Genomic DNA, 23,727 nt, shown 5'->3' with positions numbered 1-23,727 from the left:
CATGGTTTCCAGGAGGGAGAAGGGCACCTGGCTGGCTTAGCATGTGGAGCATGTGACTCTTGATCTCAGGGTTGTGAGTTCAAGCCCCATGTTGTATGTGGGGGCTACGTGTGTTTAAAAAAAAGAAAAAAAAATCAGATATGCTCCTAATTCCTTCAGCTGACTTGATTTTCTTTATTTGAGCCTCTAAAGCATTTTGACCATACCTCTAATCCTGCTTTTTACTACAATTCTGCTTTATGCTGTTTTATTCCCCTACTAAAATATAAAACCCCAGAGTAAAGAGTGATGGCTTAGCCACCTCTACCCCTAAAAGCACCTACAACAGTTGTTTGCAAAAGGTAACATATAGACATTTTTACAATTATGAAGTACACAAAATGGCTCATTTAAAAATTTAGTTGTTTCAAGATCAAGTCTCCATATACTGTATAATCAAGAAATACTAAAGACTGAGAAATTAAACTAAAAGACAGCAAGAGCCACAGTCAACAAAATCTGTTAAAATAAATCTAGTCCTGGGACGCCTGGGTGGTTCAGTCGGTTAAGGGTCCGACTTCAGCTCAGGTCACGATCTCGTGATCCATGAGTTCGAGCCCCACGTCAGGCTCTGGGCTGATGGCTCAGAGCCTGGAGCCTGCTTCCGATTCTGTGTCTCCCTCTCTCTCTGCCCCTCCCCCGTTCAGGCTCTGTCTCTGTCTCAAAAATAAATAAACGTTAAAAAAAATTTTTTTTAAATAAATCTAGTCCTATCATGAAGGGCAGATATTTTTTTATCATCCTCCTGCCTCAGAAACTAAAGAATGGTGACTCAGAAAACAAATTCCATGGCACGACAATATGAAAATCAATACTAAATAAACATCATCATCTATCTTACTCAGTGATTTAGCTCAGTATGGAATCAGATACCTTTTAGTCATCCGAGAAGACATACGGAACTTTCTGGACATCTGCTGCTGTTATCAGAGTCCTATGGCTTAATATAGTTAGATAGTTAATATAGTTATCATTATATAATTTAATTTACTTACCAGTTTTAACTAACAAAATAGTTATTTTAGACATCAGATCTTCCATACATGAAAAAAATTTAAAAATCAGTAATTGCCAAGTTAAAGAAATCCCACCAGGAAAGGACTAAAAATGCAGGCAGCATTCATCTTCAGACAATTTACCCAAAAAATACCCAATTCTGGAGGGTAACATTAACTCTTTTAATATCTTTTAAAATATTAAACCTCTATTTCAAAATGGACATGGTACTTCATATATACTCACTTTTCATAATTCTTTCCTCAACTCAATGTTTCAGCCAAAACTTCAAGCATTTGAAATTGTTGAACAGTAATTTCAGCTGACCCACCAAGAGAACACAAGTAGATGTCTGTTAATTTTATGTGTCAACCTGACTGGCCAGGGGTGCCCAGATTACATGTTATATCTAGGTGTGTCTGAGAGGATGCTTCTGGACAGGATTAGCATTTGCATCACTGGGCTGGGAAAATTTCCCTCCCCAATGTGTGGGTGGGCATCTTTTGGTCTGCTGAGAACCTGAATAAAATAAAGGGAGATGAAGAAGGAATTGATCCCTTTTTTCCTGCCTCACTGCTGAGCATCTCATATTCTCCTGCCCTCATACTGGGATTCATACCATTGATTCCACTGGTTCTCAAGCCTTCAGGTTCAGACTGAATTATGCTGTTGGCCTTTTTGGGTCTCCAGCCTGTATGACAGATCGTGGGATTTCTTAGCTTCCATAATACATGAGCCAACTTCTCATAATTAAAAAAATATGTATTTTTAAAAATGTATATATACACCTTGTTGATTCTGTTTCTCTGAAAAAACCCTAATACAGTATACAGAGAGATATTTTATCTGGTACTTCCCTCAATATACCCCATCAAATACCAAAAGGAAATAACATATCCTTTGAAATATTGCCGTCATGATATAAAATAGTGAAATTTACTGAAAATTTCTAAAATCCTTCAAAAATAAACAATTATTTTATTAAACAAACAGTAACAATTTGGGGGGAAATTTTGGGAAATATGGTTTCAGTACAATAGTATCACAGAAATTCACATAACTATATTTAAGCAGAAGTTCACTTTAGCTTATTTTCAGCTCATAATTACATACGTTCAAAATGCCATTGGTTTCTTCTTAACGGTCTGGTAAATGCTGGAACTGATACACTTCAATGATAATTTCCCTAGGAGGTCTGCTAAAAGAAAAAGTCATGCAAAACCAAACGAAAGCTTAAGAGTGATGTTGTATTTTGACATGGGCTGTAGCTACCTAATTGTATCAATCTGAAAGCTTATACATAAATAAGCACAGTGTTAGGGATTAGCATCGTATAAACTATCAGCTATCAGTGTGAACCCTTCCATGGCTTTCTCTGGTCATCTAGCACCATTTTGATTCCCCTGTCCTTGTGATAAGTGGGTAAAGGTCAAGAAATACCCGAGTAAAAACAAAGACAAGTGATTTTTGCTCACTATCTCATGTTTTTATTACCAGCTAATGTTTTTTCTCATAATTTGAGTAGCTATTAACAAAAAAAGTGTTTCTTTTCATATTTCATGTAAAGCCTCAAAGACAACCAGAATATCATCTGTATTCGGTACCTCTCACACCAGAAAAAGGCTTAAGTAAAACTAATTAAAATATTTGGGAATTTAGTTGTGTCAATACTACTCTAACTGAAAGGTCTTTTAAATGAAAAGATTTTTTTTTTAATTTTTTTTATTTACCTATGATTCTAAGACATGCAAGAAACCAAAAAATCACACTTTTCTCTGAAATTATACATTGTATACGTATTGCAAAAACATTAAACATTAAATAATTTAAATTGAGTTAAATACATGACTACATTTAATAAATTTAGGAATTGGAAGCATTAATAGAACACAAAAAACTGCTCAAATTAAATTCTAGATTAAAAAAAAAACACAATAAAACCTGTTATTTATTGTCCAAAAGCCAAAATACCTATTTGGTGGCTATTAAAATAGGTGTATTTGCAGAGGATTTTTAAGGCAGCAAGGCTACTCTGTATGATACTACAGTGGTGACTATATGACCTTCTGCACTTGTCAAAACTCACAGAATGGACAATACCAGGAGCGAACCCTAAATTTGGGTGATAACACTATGCCAATGTAGGTTCACTGATTTTAGCAAATGTATGATTCTGGTGGGCTATGTTGATGATGAGCAAGGTGTGTGTATGTGGGGGTCAGGGGTACCTGGGAACTCTCTGTACCTTCCTGTCAATTTTGCTGTGAACCTAAAACTGCTCTAAAAAAATAAAGTCATTTGTCTCAAAGATGTAAAACACTACAGTCAAGGTGATTTCTCTTGAAAGTTCACGTGAGTACTGACCAATATTTCATTGTTCACAAATCTCAGAAAATTATTTCCAAATGCACACTGTCAACACCACCAGTATAACATAAACTCTAGGGAATAGAAGCAAAGAACGTGTAAATTAGGCATATTTTGTAGCTTGTGGAGATGATACCTAGGAAAAAAGGAATTAAGGGTTTACTTGAGAAAATCTTAATGAGACATACAGAACATAAGAACTAGAATGAAGAGGGTATTCTAAAGCTATACCAAAGTATCTTCTGGTCTAAAATATCACCATCTACCTCCTGGCATGTGTGAACAAGGTAAGAGAGAAAGAAAAATGGAAGACCATGACCACAGAGCAGTTGGTCTACTCATTAGCAAAACTAAAGTCAGACTTGCCAAGATCAAGGAAGGCATTATCTGTTTCTCCAAGCAGCTATTCTTTTGGGGCATAGTTTGCATAACTGACTAACCTGAAATTAGGCCCACATACTGACTTCTAGTGAGTTCCTGAGAGAAACTGCAATAGAAAATATGTGCTATATAATGCTATCACGTACAGTTTCTTAAAAAACATGGGAAAATAGCACTGTGGATTATAGAACAAGTAGTTCATATATATATCTCTGTATCTCTATATCTCTATATCTATAGAGATATATATAAACAGTAAAAAAAGGGAAATAATTATCATAAAATATTGAACTTGCTAATTAAGCTCATTTAGTTCTGCTAATTAGGAGGAGCTATATGGAGGATAATCTTATTCCAACTCCAATTAAAACAAAAGGTAAAATATTTGAGGGAGTGAAACACAGCAAAATGTGTACACACAAGGTTTCCAATTAAACTTCAACCTTCTGGTGTTTTCGTTTATTCTTGCCAAAACATAGCGTTCTATATTTGAAGTTTCTCGGAGATAAATAATTTATACAGTGGCAATGTGACGCCTTATGGGTAAGAAGTAAGAAACCTAGGGCACAACTCTTCCCCGAATACCTAAGAGCTGAAGTGGTTCGATGATTCATATTTGTTTTCTGAGAGAAGAGAGGTAGCAAGAGGTAAGCAGTGGAGTCAAGATCTAATCAAGAATGACTGGCACTGAAACAGTCAGTAGTAAAGTCTTCTACGTGTCTAACAGTACTAACAGAGACTTGATATACTAGATTTTAAATATCTAGGGAAAGCTTTCAAAAAGCCCGTAAATGTAAGATAGCAATCACCACCTATGGTTGAAATTCTCATTGATTTTATAATTTATTTAGTTGCCCCAGAAATACTACTCTTTATTTCACTGTCTATTTTGGCATAGTTTTAAAACATCCCCTTTATTTTGGATATCAGATATAATTCATCCCATTTTCTTTAATCAAATTTAATTTTCTATAAGATCCATTACACATTACAATTATGACCTCCATAAATAAATTGACAAATGTATTGATTTGTCTCTTTTCATTGGTAGCAAATTGAAATCCTAAGTCTTCTAAAAGAATGTCAAATTCTTCATCGAATTAATGTGTGATGTCTTCAAGATGGATTTAATCTGTGCCACTTGATAACAACCTTTTCTGGATTTGTAATGGTTTCTTTCCACTGATTCACTGCTTCAGTGTTATTACTGTCTTCGCTTATCCAAATCTAGAAAGGAACAGCACAACCATTTAACAGAGTCTGAATTCAAACTGCTAAGAACTCTTACGGATGAAAGACGAATGGAAGTTTGGTTGACGTATTTTCAATTAAACATCTTTCCATTTTTCCAAAATTTTGTTTGATTTCTATTTGAAACGTAAATGTTAAAATACTTAACCTAGTCACCCTGCAGACTGTTTTATATGAATCAATCCAATTTAAAAATTCAACATGAAAGATTATAAAAATCATTTCTCCCAAAACAGTAATTAGTATCTTTTGTTATTCAATAAGCCTAGGAGCTCAACTTACAATTGATCCTGATCATTTGAAACACTTCTGTGAGGATTAACGGAGACTAATCATGATTTAAGTTAGATTGGTAAGAAATGTCCATTTTAAGCACCTTTTACATTAGATAAAGCTGTGATTTTAATTGAAATCTAAACTAATTTTAGGTAATAGACATGAATGAATTTGAGAAAATTGCAAAGCATTATGCAAATGTAAGACATCACACTGGTTACGTACCACAGAGGCAAGGTGGGCAAGGAACCCAAAGCCTGAATTCTCACCTCAGCTTTAGCACTACCAAGTGCCGCTACTTTGGAATTAACTTCTGTGAGACGGAGTTTCTTCTTTTAAATAAAGAAACTGGAGCAGACCACTGATTTTCAACCTTTCCCCCTTAATTTCCTGATCTGAAGAACTTTACCTTCATATAAAATCTTACAAAGAACCTTAATATATGATATGAATCAGATAACGCCAGCATGCTCTGGCTGATGTAAGGGTGGGGAGACCTTGAGTCCACATTTGGCTACCCCATCATGATGGCTACTAAGGACACCAGAGAAGCCAGAGGGAACAGATGGACAGCCAGAACCCTTCCAGAATTATTATTCTTAACTGGACTCTCAACCAAGAAAATGGAATCACCAAAAACGTTATGCTGAAAATCACCTGAAATCTCCCATTCCATTCCTACATGATCGCTGAGGCTTAGTGAGATAGGAAGCCTTAACTGAATCCACTTCATGGGCCTCACGGCTTTGAAAAGTATGCTACCTATATGAGTTTTTGAGTCCAAACTCTTTCCCAAATAGGAATAAATGAAGAACGACAAAACTGTAATTTTTTAAATAAATGTTTTAGGTAAAACACATGAAGAAGTGGGTCAAAAAGTTATTACCAATCTTTCAAAATTCACATATAATTTAAGGATTTCACATAGGCTGCTAATAACATCTTGTTATCAAGCAGACAGAAGCCTTTAAACCAGTAATGTAGATTTTGGAATTTAAATTCAAGCCAAACAATCATAATTAAGATAAAAGATAATGAGCTACTTTTGGAAACTACAAAGGAAACAAGTCCCTATAGGATTGGCAAGTAAGCAAGCGTTCTGTTGTCTTACACAGATGAATAAAATTTTTAAATAGATTAATCTAGACACCAATACTAACTATCTAAATACCACCACAACCACTGCTAACACTAATGTTTTCAAATTCAAATCTAACATTCAAATTTCAAATTCAAATCTAACATTATTCAGTTAATAGCACACAGAGTTAAACATTAGATCGAACAGGACACAGAAAGAAGAAAGTTGGATATCTCCAGCCTTACAAAATTTGATTTAAATACTTAGCGTCAAACTCAACAGTACTGAAAAACTGACCTTTCTTATAGTGTTTACAGCTGAGAAGCTCAGAAATAGACTTATTTCAAGATAAGAAGCCTGATTGCTCAGAAATTCCAACTATTTGTATTAAAGCAAAGTGTGACAAGATTTCATTTTTGTGGCAACATTAAATTTTATGATGCTGAAGAATTTTACTCTATTCAACTTCAATTTTATCCCGTATTCCCTTTGATGACTAACTGCCTTGAGCATACAAAAGTGCAAGCAAAGAATTCAAGATAAAAAATCCCTACTAACCTGCCCCACAAAGTGTCGTCTTCTTACAGAGCTCCGACTGTAAAGCTTAATGAGAAAAATAATTTCTTTTTCATTCTGTCTGAGTGGAAAAATCATAGTTTCTCCCCACTTTACTCTGCCACTGGAGGCCTTCAGTAAGCGTGTCTTCTTCTTATAAATCAACTCTCCTGAACTAAACATTGCCACCTTCACAAAAAAACCTAAACGATAAGAAATTTTGATATGTAAAATTTTATTTTAAATGTCATAAAAGATACATATCTATATGTTACATTTGGTGTGAAAATACAGATAAGCCGCTTCTCAAGATCTGACGAAAAAAAAAAAAAAGATCTGACGAGCTCTTGGCATAACGGAAAACATCTCTGGTAAACTTTATAGTTCTCATCACGCTTTACAAAAAACTACAGCAACCTCCAATGAATCTAATCTTTCTCTAACCTGAATGCCATTTAAAGACTGGAAACCGGAGGCATACATGACAGTCAGCAATAGGGCAGCACACACTGAAAAGTATTATACAAAAGAGAGGGGCCAACTCTTTGGACAGCTGGAGGAATTTAGTTCACGGTTTTACACAGATAAAATTCTTTGCTCGAGACTCCTGAGGTTAAACACACACCCACTAGAGAAAATTTACTCTTTAAATAAATGGAGATAGACAGCTTCCAGTAATGGCAGAATAGCTGTAGAAACTAACCTTCCCATAGATTAAAATTATAAATTCTGGGGGAAAAAATATAAAAAAACAAGTGCACAAGCCATTAAAGATTGACCAAAAGCAGGCAGAAATTGGAGGAGAGTCAGCTTTTACAGATGGGAACTGCACTGGGTAAAATTCAGGTTTATATAACTTTTCCCCTAAGCATACTCCCCCGTCTCCCCCGTCTCACTGACACGTGGTCCCTACAGCTCAGGCAGAGAGGGCAGTCCGACTAGTTTGAGTAGTCATGGGATACAGCTGAGGTGGCCAGGGCAGCAAGAGAGTGAGGAGGGAACTTCCAGAAAAAAGGGAGCTGCCAAGTGAGGACCTAGACGGACCATCAGATTTCCAACATGGAGATTATGATAATCCTGACAGCGGTTTTGATCAAAGAAAGACCCTATTAATGTCATAAATAAATTCCATCTGTGGATTTCTACTGATGTCCTTATTTCCTAGAATATTAACCCTATGTAGCCCTGGTAATTTATTCTTTTAATACCACGTTAGATTTTATTTGCTTATTTTTATTTTATGATTTTTCCATCTATCTACATAAGTGGTAACAGTCTATAGCTATTTTTTGTGTGCACTATCCTTTCTGTTTTGATATCGAGAATATGCTAACCTCATAAAGTTACTTTTTCCATCGTTTCTCATGCTTTGGAACAGCTTATATAAAATAGGAATTAAATGTTCCCTGAAAGTTTGGTGGAATCCACCAGTAAAATCATCTTGGCCTGGTGCTTTTATTAGAGGAAATTCTTTAACTACCTACACATGGTTATCATTTTATTCAGATGCTCTCCCTCTTTTGCAGTGAATTTCAACAATTTTCTTCTCCAAAAATCAATTATTTTACAGAGATGTTCAAATGAATTGATATAGTTATAAATGGGGTTGTCTTATTTATTATTGAACCACCTTCAAATTTGAAATGTTATCTTCTTCCTTATGCCTGTTTTCTTTATTTTTTGCTCGATCCAATTTACTGTAGGTTTGTCTATTTTACTGACCTTTTCGAAGAAAAAGTTTTTGGCTTTATTGATTATGTCTTTTGCTGTTGTCTCCGTATCTATCAACTTTGGCTTTACCTTTAATTCCTTACCTCTACTTTCCTTTGTATTTGCTGTTTTTTTCCTAACTTCCTGAGCTGAATGGTCGCGTGCGTTTATTTTCAGACATCCACTGCTTTTTGCCCACCTGCAGGGATCTTCTCTTCTTGTAGCCGAATGAAGGAGCACTCTTACCCCACTCTTAGCCCTTAGGGAGGACTGACTTCACACCTCCAGCTCTAGGAACAGCCATATAAACCAGGCCTATGCAACCAAAACATCAGAGCCCCTTCTGGTGCCCAAAGGCACAGGGAAGGAAAAGTGTTTCAAGGTTTATGTGTGATATTTTCTGGGGGTTTTTTGAATTAAGTTTCTAGTTAGCAGAATACTCAACAATGGGCATAGACCTAGAGAAAAGATAAATTATCTAGGCTGGTGAAATATATCTGACAGTCCTCTGGACACTCAACCTATATCAACTAATGACCCAAATAAGGAATAGCATCAAATGGATAAAAATCTAAGAGACTATGGAGTAGAGTAGACACATGGCTAAAATCTGAAATCCAATAAAGTAATTTTAAGTTAAAAGGTAAGTATTTAAGTTAAATAACAAAAGTATGATTTTAATTTCCATTGTTAAGAAATATAGGAAAAACTAGCTTTGACTAATATTTTCTGAAGATTTCACTTTGAACCACAGATATACTTACTCAAAGTGAGAGGTGATGAACAGCTTGGAAGGTATTGTGCCTCGAGAATCTGTAACTGAATTCTGCTATTTACTGCTTGAAAACAAGTCCCCAATTCAAGTTCTGCATGGCAAACCTAGGTATCAAAAAAGTACCATTTGATAATTAAGAATAAAGTTTTGGAGATATTTCAAAAATTCAAAAGCAAAGAGGTACAATTTTAAGTTTTGAAAGCGATGCTTTTTATTGACACACAAAATTATGGTAGAAAATATGGTTAGGATAAATGCATGGATTCTGTAAATATGAGGTACTCACTTTCATGGATTCTGAAAAGCCAAGTTAAACCTACATACTTGATCCTTCAAAACCAGGGAGGTCAAAAGATATTTCAAACTGAAAACAGATGAAATTCTTCAGCAGTTTTTGTAAAGAAAATGTCCATGAAATAAACACCAAAAAAGGCCACTTTCAAAACACTTAGTCATTTGAATTGTTTTTAAGAATACATAAACTATAATGAAAAGCTTCATGTATAAGAACCACCATTATTTTTTCTGACTATAGACACAGCAGTAGATGCTACCCAGATTAGAAGATTAGAAGACAAAGGATTACTACAAGGAATAAATGTGTAGGTTAAGAGCTGAATTACTATGCTGAATGAGAGCCAGCCAAGAAAGTTGGCAAAAAGGAAGCTAATGAAAGAGACGGAGGCAGTAAATAATAAGGAAAAGGTCAAAGAAAACCTGAGGCAAACAATGAAATGAAGGAGACTCAGAGGGGAAAAAATTAAAATGTGCTCTTCTGTAGCACTGACTAAAGAAGAAAGTTAGTAATCCGTGAGATGGAACACAAGCCAGCCTACTTATGTGGATTTCAAGGTGCTTGGAGTAAAAAATCAAGGAGAGAAACATAAAGTCATCCAAACAGAAAAATACTACTGTTCACATGTTGAGAAGAAAGAACATCAGGTTAACAGACCTCCCTTGGGCCCAGCACAGACAGGCACAAAAATCTTTGTGAGTATGGATTCCAACAAAGCTACAGAATGGCTGAATGACACTTGATGAAGAGATTTTTATTTGATAATTACCGAGTATTCCCCAACCATCAGTATTCCCCAACTCACTGAAAAAGAACCTTTCCATGTATCTGCCATCGACTGAATCATGGGCGTTTCCTTCAAAACAGGATTCGGCATTTTAAAATTGCTCATGCCAGGATTAAAAAGATCTGTACGTGTGTCTACACACACACACACACACACACACACACACACACACACACACACACACAGTGGAATATTACTCAGCCATAAAAAAGAATGAGATCTTGCCATGTGCTACAATGTGGATGGACCCAGAGGGTATCATGCTTAGTGAAATAAGATACAGACAAATATCATATGATGATACTCATATGTAGAACCTAAAAAACAAAACAAACAAACAGACTCTCACATACAGAGAACCAACTGGTGGTTGCCAGGAGGGAGGTGAGTGAGGGGATGGGTGAAGTAGATAAACGGGATTAAGAGGTACAAACTTCCAGTTATAAAATAAAGAAGTCATGGAGATGAAAAGTATAGCATAGGGAATATAGTCAGGAATACTATAATAGCACTACATGTGACAGATGGTAACTACACTTACTGTGGTAAACACAGAGTAATGTACAGAATCACTGACTCATTATGGTGTATACCTGAAGCTAATGTAACACTGTATGCCAATTATACCTGGATTTAAGAGGGTTTCTGGGGGTGGGGGAGAGGGGAAAGTGGGTGATGGGCATTGAGGAGGGTACCTGTTGGGATGAGCACTGGGTGTGGTATGGAACCAATCTGACAATAAATTATATTTAATAAATAAATAAATAAATAAATAAAAATTTTAAAATTAAATTGGTCATGACATAAATCGAGAGCGAGGCAGTGAAAAGTGAACCACTTTAAAGTTTAAACTCAACTGTCAAGGTTAGACTCCCCCTTGAAAAGTCTAAAATGATGATCAAACTTATCTATTTTGGCAACAAATGCTGAATTCTAATAAAAAAGTGAAAGTACTATTTTTGCTTTTGTAATCAGAGTTTAAGAATGGATTAAAAAATCTTTTTTGGCAGCCATATATAAAACGGAGCCCTCTCTTATTTAAAAAAACGCTGCTGTTCTTGGCATTTAAAAAAATAGATTAAATACAGTTACTTGGGGTGCTCGGTGGCTCGGTCGGTTGAGAGCACGACTCCGGAGTTTGGCCCAGGTCGTGATCTTCCAACTGTAAGATGGAGCCCCATGTCAGACTCTGTGCTGACAGTGCAGAGCCTGCTCGGGACTCTCCCTCTCCCTCTCTCGCTGCCCCTCCCCTGCTGGTGCTCTCTCAAAATAAATAAATAAACATTAAAAAAACAACGACAGCTATTTATTATTTACAAAATACCAAGGAAACTATGGGTAAAATTTTTTTGTTATTATGGTTGTGTGTCCACAATGTAACAACACTTATGAAAACACCTAAAGGTGGCAAAACTTCCCTTAGTGTTACACACTTGTAGAGCTCACTCTCACAAAACAAAGCAGCGCTTGGCAAAGGTTTGCTATTTCTAATTTGCCAGTGTCATTTCTGAATTCAACTTATTTATTATGTTCCAGGATATTAATTCAGATCGTGAAAAACTATTCAAAGCGGTTTTCAATGTCCCTATAACCAAAAAATTAAAATTCCAATCAGGGCACCTGGGTGGCTCAGTCAGTTAAGTGTCCAAGTCTTGACTTCGGCTCAGGTCGTGATCTCAGTTTGTGGGACTGAGGGTGGCGTCAGGCTCTGAGCTGACAGCACAGGACTTGCTTAGGATTCTCTGTCGCTCTCTCTCTGTGCCTCTCCCCAGCTCGTGCACACTGTGCATGCTCTCTCTCTCCCAAAATAAATAAACTTTTAAAAAATAATAAAATAAAATAAAATTCCAATCAATTAGCACGTATAAAGTGCATTTTTAATGGGCACAAAACTATGGAAGATACGTGATCTCTAATCCTGCAACATGGATCCTTTTTTAAAGAAAAGAAAACTTGCCAAGACTTCCTTGAATCGTTGTTGAAAGTGAAAAGCATAGTTAGAGAAAACCATGATCTGGTGATCTCTGAGAATATCTTCTTGGGGGGAAATGACATATGGTAGAGCTGGTCCTGGAATCAATGCTTCTGTTCGAATCCTGGCTCGCCAACTACTGGCTGGAGGAAATCATGCAAGTGCTTTTGTGTGTCGGTGCCCTCAGTAGGGATACCGAGAGCAGAAAGCTCATAGATTTGAGTGTGAGCATTAAATCACCTAACACCACATCAGTTGTATGTAAGGCTCTGTAAATAAAAATCTCATCTTTTCCGCATTATTCAACACAGAGACTTGGGTTCTCAAATAAATACTTACGTTACTATTTGTCAGGGTCAAGGACTCTCTACTAAGACGTTAGCTCTACATGAAAGTTCTGCTGTGTGTGGTGGCATAATTGTCACCGTGGAGGATGGGTGTGAAAGTCCGGCTCTGTCAACTAGAATATCAATTTTCCTCCTCGACACAGGAAACAAAGCATACTATTTTTGCATTGGCCAATAATCTGAAACATTCACACTAATATAAACCCACTGGTCCAATATAGCCCCTAAGTTCTTCTTTCAGGCCATCAATCTTTTTGTACCCCTAGGACCTAACATACAACAGATACACAATTGTTGCAAGACCTCTAAAACATGAAGTAATTTGGTAGAAACTTAGCCAAAATCATTCATTCAGATTCTCCAAGGCAGATAAGATTATAACAACTCAATTCTCCAGAAAATACCTTTGCCGAGTTATCTTCTGATATACTCTACTCATCTTTAAAGTTTTAGTAAATGAATTATCCATTTGAATAATATATTTTGTGCCTTCTGTAAACTATGGTTGCAGCTTAAGGTCTACCAAACCTAGTTTCAAAGATGCAAGTGACAAACTCCTTGTCACAGTTACAAAGCAAATTTCCTACATTTAAACAGAATATAAAAATAATCTAATATAGCATGCTTCCGTTTAATCATTTATTCTTTCATTCCTACCTACGTACCAATGGTCAATGCCAAGAATATAATTAGGCCCTTGCTAAGAACACAGTAAAACATAAAGAAAACGGATGGAAGCTTGAGCTTTGTTTTGTTTAAACCAAGTAACTGAATTCTAAGTTGTAATAAATACCGTACAGAGAACACATTGGAGATGGAGACAGAAAATAATAGATAAGAAAGAACTATCTAAAAATTTCACTTCTTGATCAGTTATAGAAATCCTTTTTTATTTTTTAATCTTACTTTAATTCCCTTCTAATTCACTGGTTCTCAAGCCAGAGTGCAGAGTAGAATCACCTGGGAAGCTTCTAAAAACTACAGATGCTTCTTCATCAAAATAAAAAGCTTCTGCACAGTGAAGGAAACAATAAGCAAAATTAAAAGGCAACTGACAGAATGGGAGAAGATACTTGCAAATGACGTTATCAGATAAAGAGTTAGTATCCAAAATTTATACAGAACTCACCAAACTCAACACCGCCCCCCCCAAAAAAATAATCCAGTGAAGAAATGGGCAAAAGACATGAATAGACACTTCTCCATAGAAGACATCCAGATGGCCAACCGACACATGAAAAAACGCTCAACATCACTCATCATCAGGGAAATACAAATCAAAACCACAACGAGATACTACCTCACACCTGTCAGAATGGCTAACATTAACAACTCAGGCAACAACAGATGTTGGCGAGGATGCGGAGAAAGACAATCTCTTTTGCACTGCTGGTGGGAATGCAAACTGGTGCAGCCACTCTAGAAAACAGTATGGAGGTTCCTCAAAAAATTAAAAATAGAACTACCCTATGACCCAGCAATTGCACTACTAGGTATTTACCCAAGAGATACAGGTATGTGTTTTGAAGGGAAACACGCACCCCGATGTTTATAGCAGCACCATCAACAATAGCCAAAGTATGAAAAGACCCTAAATGTCCATCGATGGATGAATGGATAAGGAAGATGTGGGATACAAATACAATGGAATATTACTCGGCAATCAAGAAGAATGAAGTCTTTCCCTTTGCAACTATGTGGATGGAACTAGAGGGTATTATGCTACGCGAAATTATTCAGAGAAAGACAAATATCATATGACTTCACTCATATGAGGACTTTAAGATATAAAACAGGTGAACATAGGGAAGCAAAAATAACATAAACACAGGGAGGGGGACAAAACATAAGAGACTCTTAAATACAGAGAACAAACAGAGGGTTGCTAGAGGGGTTATGGGAGGGGGGATGGGCTAAATGGGTAAGAGGGATTAAGGAATCTACTCATGAACACACTGTTGCACTCTATGCTAACTTGGATGTAAATTATAAAAAATAAATTATAGAAAAAAAAAAACTATAGATGATTCTGGCCTCCCACCTCCCATCTCCCCCCACCTTCTCCACCCCACACCAAATTCTGATTTAATGTGTAGCCAGGATAAGAACCACTTTAAGTCACATTAAATATTTTTGAAGGCAGGTAAAATACAAATCCTATATAAATTTAAAATTACATACAGGTTTGGCCTTATAAAAGCTTATAAAGATTTAAAGATTAAAAAATTTCTATAACTGTTATCCTGACATAGAAACTATATAAGTAAATTATTAGGGATTTCTAAACAATTTTAAGATAGTGTTCAGCTGGCTAGTTGAGAGAAACAAATTATCAGGTCTCAAAAATCAATCAGCACTACAGATAATCAAGTTCTTTACAAAAACAGACAAACTAGCTGTTAAGAACCTCCACTCTACCCAATTTATGGATAGATATTGAGCTTGCTCATGATTAAAATCACTTTCCTAATCTCTTTTAAGGCACTCTTTTTTTTTTTTTTTTTTTTAAGTAGGCTTCACACCCAGCCTGGAGTCCAGTGCTGGGCTCAAACTCATGACCTGAGATCAAGACCTGAGTTGAGATCAAGAGTCAGATGCTTAACCAACTGAGCCACCCAGATGCCCCAACAGAATTTTTTTTTTTTTAAGGCAATCTTGTTTGAATTTGGAATTTATGATTCCCAACTTTCTTTCTTGCTCTTCCTAAATTATCAGCTATAAAAGAAATTTTTAAAAACTTAATGACTCCTAACTTCAGGATTATTTTCCTGAAGTATAAAATATGAAACATTAATAAAAATGTCCTAGGAGAAGGTAACCCTAAGGTTATTTTTCAATGGAGAAAGCAAAGGGTCTCTGTTAACCTTTTATCACTTACGTAAAAAGCCTTATTAAACAATGACATCATTATTATTACTATCATTATTGCTTCTTGAGAGCCTTCCCAATCCTCTAATATATTCTAGAGTGTTCAAGTTATACTCCAACAGAAGGTCATCCACAAAATAATTCTTAAAGTATAAAACACTTTTATAGTGATACTACTATCACTTACAGAAATTTTTGAAGGTGGCGTTATATCCAAAGAGTAATCCATCTCCTGTGTGCTAAGAGCTCTGAGTGACAGTGAGCATTCTCCAATGGTTTTCTTCCTGGGTGTCTGGGTTTGAATCTTAAATACAAGCCTTACGGTTTGTAGACTTTGGAGTTTAATAGCAAATACAAAAGTTTCCATAAATTCAATACTCTAAAAAAAAATGCAGGAAAATAATATAAAATATATAAATAAAAGGACTGAAAAAGAGATGATATGGCAATACCAAAGAAATGAAAATAACATTTTGTAATCTAGGAAAGGAAGATCTAATTTTTTACAACAAAAAAATATCTTTCAGTGTAAATTAAGATGACAATGACCATGAGTTGTTTTTCCAGAATTTATCCTGGATACTGCCTTTCTTAATGTCACAAATTATCTATCTATCTATCTATCTATCTATCTATCTATCTAAAACATCCCAAATAAGATTTTTTATTTGTCACCATTAAATGTCTGAATTTTAAACAGATTCTTGGACTGGTGGTTCATATCCATCAGCTCGTTCAACTTTAGCACAACTTTAGCATCCCCAGTAGCTTTTCCAGAACCTTCACCATGAAGCTCCATGAGCTTTCCCAATTCAAGCTTGGGCTTCTTCAGCATTTTTACTTTTCTAACAAAGACATCAGGGAGTGGATAAATAGACTGACAAGCCTTCTCTATGTCTTTTCTGATGCTGTCTGGAATCAATTTATTGACCACTTGTTTCAAGTCACTTGTCTGCAACTCCCGGGTCATGATTTCCATCATCTTTTTCCGAATTTGGCAGGCCTGTTGGTACTGAGCATAAGAGGTCTTCCGAATCTGATTGTTGTGTTTTTTAGTAAAACCGACACAAAAGAGACGAAGCAAATACCCATTGGTAGTCTTGACATCAACGTGAGCTTCAATCATCAGTCTGCCATGGAGCACATTTTGTCCCAGGTAAGATCCCTGCCATGGAAATTAGTCAGGCAGTTTTTTCCCTGAACATCTTCAGTAATTAGCCTGAATTTCCTAAATGGAACTTCATCATTCTGCAGATCAGCAAGGCTCACTTCAAACACAGGACCCTTAAGGCCATCAGATGTGATTTTGCTTCCTTGAGTTCTCATGACTAGTGTTTTTCCAATATTTCTTATATTAAACATTGCTGGTGCTTTTACATCATACCAATCTTTCTTTGAAAATGGATCAACCACTTTCTTCTTGGCTCCCTTTTTGCCACCTTCCATAAGACACTTGTTCTTGCCTACCGCGATGGCGCTGCTCAGGGAGCCAAAAGGGCGGAAGTCACAAATTATCCTTTTAATTACTAAGGGATTCAGGTCAATATCAACACCAACTTTAGCAGAATATAGCTTTTCTCCTTTTTGAAAACTGGGTTTGTTTTCCATCTTTGGTTCTGGGGCCTCATTCCTGCTATCCACCGCAATTTTTCAACAGTAAGTGGTTCAAGAATCTCACATGTGCTCTCTCAGGAAGTACCCCAAATCTATCCATTCACATTAAGAGACCTAAATTATTTCTATTCTTTTTCTAATGTTCTTCCCACCTACCTTGGGATTTGATTTCTCTTTTAGTGATGTTTGCTCCACTCTCTCCAATCTGAAAATCAATCTCCTTAAAAAGTCCTATCTTCTCTCATTAGCATCCAGTCCAGGCAGCAAGTCAGTGTTTTTCATGCTCAGAATATTTTCCCAAATGTTCTTTTTGTTACTTTTAATATTTTGTTATTCTAACATCTTCTTGACACTAGACTGATTTTCGCTATACACTTTCTTCTTCCCATCTTTACTGCTTTCGTTTGAAAAGGAGTTTTGTTTTGTTTTTTTTCCTTTTGAAAAGACAAGATATCTGATCTGGGTAACTAAAATCAGTATCTTAGATACGGTGCCCAAATTTTCACTTTTATTGTAATTGCTTATGTCTGTATAATCAAAATTGTTTCTGAGAGCCTCCCAACCACCAGAGCTATCTTTTTCTCTCAGAGTCTCAACCACAGGACCACACCAACAATATAGTATACATAAAATGTTTAATTTTTAAATTGAGATGCAATGAGATTACACATGAAGTAATAAGTGTGTTGGCTGACTTCACATTTTGCTATAATAGAGGTAAACAAGTTGATAAATAGTAATAAATCTTAAAAGTAAGATCCCATGCCAACTTTAATATAAGAACAATTTTTCCTAACTTTTCCTAAGTTAACTCACAGTTTCATTTGAAAATCAGAAAGTGAAATTGTTTAATTCAGGAAGGATTCATTTTGAGTGTCAGCATCATAACCAATTAAAATTTATTTCCATCTAGACTTTCTAAAAGGCATATTTTCAGTGTGAGATACTAATACATATAAACCAACTTTGATTACTGTCTTTTTACTTAAGAGCATTTTTCCATGTCCTTAAAAATTCTACCTAAAAATTTTCTACAGCTGCCCAGTATTCTATCACACAGTGTTATGGTTTAAATTTGGCCTCCAAAAGATATGCTGAAGTTCTAACCCCCAGTAACTCAGAATATGACCTTATTTGGAAATAGGGTCTTTGAAGATGTAGCTAGTGACGTTAAGGTGAGGTCATCCAGGAGTAGGTGGACTGCCAATCTACTAGGACTAGAGTCCTCGTAAGAAGGCGGCCACATGAAGACACAGTGACAGAAGGAAAATGCCATGGGAAGATGGAAGCATGAAACAAAGTCAAGGAATGACTCAGACTGCTAACCATTACCGGGGGCTTGGAGAGTGGCATGGAACAGATTTTCCCTCACTGCTGAAGAAAAGAACCAACACTAATGACATCTTGATTTCAGACTTACTCTAAAACTGTGGGAGAGAAAATTCCGTTGCTCTAAGCCATCCAGTTTGTGGTACTTTGTTACAGCAACCAGAGGAAACTAATACACATGGTATATATACCATGAATTTTCTCAACCAATCCCCTATTAAGACATGTAGATAGTTTCCAACTTTTCCCCTATGAACAAAACTGCCAAGAATACTTTACACATTTTTTAGTTGCCTTTTAAACTCCTTCCATGGAACACATTCCAAGTAGAATTACTATGTAAAAGCACATAAATATTTCAAGGTTTCGATGTGTTTTGTCAAAATAATTTCCAGAAAGTTCTATATTCTAGAGTATTTATGAATTTTTTTCTTCATTTTAATAAGCAAAGAAAAAAAGAGAGAAAGCAATATGCAATTTAAATTCATATTTCTATCATTACTAGTGAGAGTAAATTTTTTCATGGTATTAGTCATTTGAGAAACCTTATTTTTAAATTATATGTACTTACAGAAAACACCGTTCATTTGCATGGAAAAACACTAACCTCTCAACATGTATCAGGAGACAAAAATGAAGATGTCTTTAAACTAATGTGAAATCTGAAATCTATAAAACCAAAGTCAGGATAAGTCTTCCAGTTATAATAGCTGGAAGTATTTAAAAGAAATTTATTGCAATCAAGCAATTATTTCACAAAGCCAAAGCGGGGTAGGAGGAGGGACGATAAAAATACAGACATTCATTTTCCTTTCATACAAGAAAAACAGTCTTCTTAGATATTGTTTATCTTGTACATACTTTAGTGATTAAGATTTTCTTTTTAGGGGTGCCTGGGTGGCTCAGTCAGTTAAGCATCCAACTCTAGATTTCAGCTCAGGTCATGATCATGCGGTTTGGGAATTCAAGTCCCACATCTGGCTCTGCGCTGGCAGTGTGGAACAGCGTGGGATTCTCTCTCTCTCTCTCTCTCTCTCTCTCTCTCTCTCTCTCTCTCTCCCCCTCTCCAGCTCACTCTCTCACTCTCTCTCAAATTAAATAAACTTAAAAAAAAAGAAAGATTTTCTTTTTAAATACATCTTAATATTGGGCACTGAAGTATCAAATATTTTTAAGGCTCAAAATTGTCTTTAAAAAGCAAGAGGTATATAATTTGCAATTTCCCCCCAAAAAACACTTTCTTATTCCAATTCTTTAAGTGGTTTATAGTGACAAATACGGAAAAAAAAAACCCATAAAAAGAAATTCAAACAAAAACAGCCACTTACATTAGAGCCTTCCTTTGCTGAAGATTTGAAATGCACTGGTTTGGGCAATGTTAGTATTCCTTTTATAGAAATAGTAGGAGTGTCTCCACAACTAGAAGGCCAACTTAAATCTTTGCACTAAAAAAATTAAAAGTACAGATTTTATAAAGGACTCTGACAATACAAATATTTGATGTATTTCTTGAGTTAATGACTTAAATACAAACTATAAAAGTAAACGAATCTACTGAGCTCTCATTTCATCTACATTGAAATAATTTGACATTTAATGTTCTAGACATCATATCAATCTCCTTCTTGAGGTTAAAACCATAATTCCATCATACCTACAGATTTATTTTCTTTAGTCTTTATTAAATACAGTTTTATGCAAAATGTTACAGAGTCCTAAATTCCAAAGAAAGTATTGTCCCATTCCCCAGAGAGAGAAACAGTAGATGCTTATAGTGAAAATATTCAGTTTTGTAAGCAAAGTTGGTATTAACTAAGTTAACTTACCTGTAAAACTGTGATCCAGATCTGCTCTACTGAAGAATTATAAAACACTTTCACATTCAATCTCCCAAAATCTCTTTCATCTCCTGACAGAGTAATTGTATCTGAATTGTAAAAGGACAGGGACATTTGAAATGTTATGCAATCCTTCTAATCCAATCATGCTTTGATACAATCCAATTTTTTTAATGTTTTTATTTATTATTGAGACAGAGAGAGGCAGAGCATGAGCAGGGGAAGGGCAGACAGAGAAGGAGACACAGAATCCGAAGTAAGCTCCAGGCTCCGAGCTATCAGCACAGAGCCCGACACAAGGCTCAAACTCACGGACCACGAGATCATGACCTGAGCTGAAGTCGGGCGCTCAAATGACTGAGCCACCCAGGCGCCCCAATACAATCCAATTTTAAGAGTACAACTGAAAAATGGCAAAATTACTCTTTTAAGTTGCCACTTTAATAAGACAAAAATGACACATCAACGTTTTATAGCAGGGGAAGGCCTGCTGTAAAAAGTGCCTGGCTTAAGAACTTAACCCAAGTATAGCGTGAGAGATTTAAGTTAAAACTAAGATAAACTTTCCCACAAAACAATGATATGGCTTTAATCCTATATGCTGCCGGAAGTTCCTTCACTAGTATACTTTATATCAAACAAACAAGAGGTGTGCAACTGCTATGCCTTTTTTAAAGATGCATTCATGCCCGAACACAAGAAGTGGGCCATCTAATCTGAGTATTCATATACCGGTAACATGGATATAACCATCTAGAGTTGTCCTTTTTTACTTTATCAAATATATGTTCAAATTACGACTCGGTAGAATTCATTCCCCTCAGAATATAAAAAGAAGGTACTTTACTCCTTACCCAGGCTTCTGTTACTCCCCTGGGAGTTCTTCCTGGAAGAAGAGCTGCTAGGCACACTGGACAGGGAATCATGTCTCTACAGATAAAATTGGTCTCTAGTCAGATATCACACAGCAAAGTTCAAGGATCTGAAACTTATGCCCCAACTTCCCCACACCCCCAGCATCAAACTGCATGCTAACCATCAACAGTGTCACTGGTCACATAGTAGAGAGGAAGAAAAGCTTTGTGTGTGTGTTAACAGGAAAGTCTTAAAGAGCTTACTAGATCATACATGGGGAAAGCCTTTGCTGTCTGGGGTTTGGTTTTATAATAAGGAGGAAGAGATCACCATTTACGTTCATACTTGAAAGTACAAGTAAAAATAAGAATATATCTGGAAGTGTCCTGTAACTTAAAAACTTGCAAAGTAGTGGTTATGAAAGCACAGTCCCTCTGAACCACCAACATCGACATCATCCAGGAATTTGTTAGCAATACAAACTCCGGCCCCAGTGCAGGGCTACTCAAAAGCTCTGGGGGTGAGGCCTGGCAATCTGTATTTTAACAAGTTCTCCAACCAATTCTGATACACATTAAAAAGTTGATGCTATGAAGAATTAATTCTGTAAAATATTAACTCCACTGAGGATGCTAAGGATTATTTAGAATACACTTCCATTTGAATAAAATGTATGTGTATACATTTACATGGAAAAAAAGCCCACAAGTATATGCAACAATATTTTCATAGCGCTTTTATTCTCAGTTACAGGAATATAGGTGATTTGTCTTTTCACTTTGCTTAACTCTATCTTCCAATTTTTAATGATTACAATTTACTTATATTTTTAGAAGAAACTTTTTTAAACATCGAAAAGTTATTCCATTTAAAAAATAGGAGGATGCTGTGTTAATGTTAAATTAGGCCCTATGTCTGAATAGAAATAGTATTTTTTATTTACTAGGTAGTTACGATCAACAAGGAAGGTTAAATCAATAAGCACTTTGAACCAGACCATTTTAAATTCCAACTGCCTTCAAGACTGCCTGAGTATATACCAAGAGACGTAAGATTCATTAAAAAGAAAATAAAAAAACAAAAAAACTACTGCCTTTTACTATTCAGCTGAGAGCTTCCTGAAATAATATACATGGGAAATGCCAAGTGTTAACTCTTCAGATATTACCATAGATTTATCTACAAAAGATTTATACATGTTATTTCTAATGTAATTCACACATTTCTGAGATTTTGGCTTGAAAATAAATTATCGTATACATTTATATAAGTAATTCACCTGGATGAACCGTTGGGATGAACTTGTAAGATCAAACATAGACTTGCTTAGCCCAGGGGAACTGGGAAGTTTGCTGGTCCTTAAATCACAAACTACGAATGGACATGGAAAAATGTCTTTACATTAAAGAAGAAACATTGGAATTTTACTTATTCACCATGAACTAAATCTCTGTTTAGTTCTATCTATCATGAATATTAATGCAATTGATTTAAGAGATAATAGTCTTCTTGGGGCACCTGGGTGGCTCAGTCGGTTAGGCATCTGATTCTTGATTTTGGCTCAGGTCACGATCTCATAGTTCCTGAGATGGAGCCCCAAGATGGGCTCTGCACTGACAGCACAGAGCCTGCTGGGATTCTCTCTCTCCCTCTCTCTCTGCCCCTCCCCCACGTGCGTGCACACACCCGCTCTCTCTCTCTCTCAAAATAAACATGAGAAAAAAAACAAAAAACCTCTTCTAATAAAATTTAACACTTTTTACAATTATTTTACTTTTGTTCCAAACAGAAACCAATATAAATCAAACAATACATTTTCACAACCACATCAACTATCAAGCAGGAAATATTCATTCTTTTTGCTTCATTACTCAATTCTATATCCCATGGAATGATAGAAGAGAACGTAGGTCCTCTGTGCTAAATGCAATTCAACTATTTAATGAGTACTTATTACATTAAAAAAAAAATACTGAATTCCATGTGCTCCTATATTTCTAGTTTATATTTCTAGCTTCTCTCCTAAATTAGGAGATTCTTAAAGAATGGAACTCTGTATACTGTGTATATTCTAACACATTGCTGAAATAAGTATCTAAATAAATACTTCTGCTTTGTTTTCAGTACCTCACCCTGAATTCAGTTGTTGAGGTAGCTATATATAACATTAAAATCTTGAAAAACAGGATTTTATGAATCATATATGTACATTTATACCAGTCTAAAATTGATACAGTCCTCAAATATTAAACTGAGAAAATTCTATAATCATTTAGGCACTTTGTTTTTTTTTTTAATTTTTTAGCACTTATTTATTTTTGAGAGAGAGTGAGTGAGCAGGAGAGGGGCAGAGAGAGGGAGACACAGAATCTGAAGCAGGCTCCAGGCTCT

At 35.8% G+C, this 23,727-nt stretch overlaps 1 protein-coding gene and 1 pseudogene across 1 annotated transcript in view; both read right to left on the bottom strand.

Annotated features, from left to right (window-relative positions):
* Positions 1-4,053: 4,053 nt before the first annotated feature.
* TC2N (tandem C2 domains, nuclear) overlaps positions 4,054-23,727 on the bottom strand; it is a 42,461-nt gene continuing 22,787 nt past the window's right edge. The window contains exons 5-12 of the mRNA XM_047080211.1: positions 22,616-22,707; positions 21,336-21,411; positions 20,470-20,570; positions 19,972-20,088; positions 15,888-16,079; positions 9,421-9,535; positions 6,950-7,149; positions 4,054-5,010 (exon numbers count right to left, since the gene is read on the bottom strand). Coding sequence (XP_046936167.1) covers positions 4,900-5,010; positions 6,950-7,149; positions 9,421-9,535; positions 15,888-16,079; positions 19,972-20,088; positions 20,470-20,570; positions 21,336-21,411; positions 22,616-22,707 — 1,004 coding nt within the window. The 3' untranslated portion in view covers positions 4,054-4,899. The remainder of the gene's footprint in view (positions 5,011-6,949; positions 7,150-9,420; positions 9,536-15,887; positions 16,080-19,971; positions 20,089-20,469; positions 20,571-21,335; positions 21,412-22,615; positions 22,708-23,727) is intronic.
* Positions 16,344-17,308, bottom strand: LOC124512295 (40S ribosomal protein S3a-like; annotated as a pseudogene).

This window comes from Lynx rufus, unplaced genomic scaffold, assembly GCF_022079265.1.
Source record: "Lynx rufus isolate CCGP_SWC_20201006 ecotype Redwood Valley unplaced genomic scaffold, mLynRuf1.p SCAF_17, whole genome shotgun sequence".
Taxonomy (NCBI): Eukaryota; Metazoa; Chordata; class Mammalia; order Carnivora; family Felidae; genus Lynx; species Lynx rufus.
This window is presented reverse-complemented; position numbering and strand designations above follow the sequence as displayed.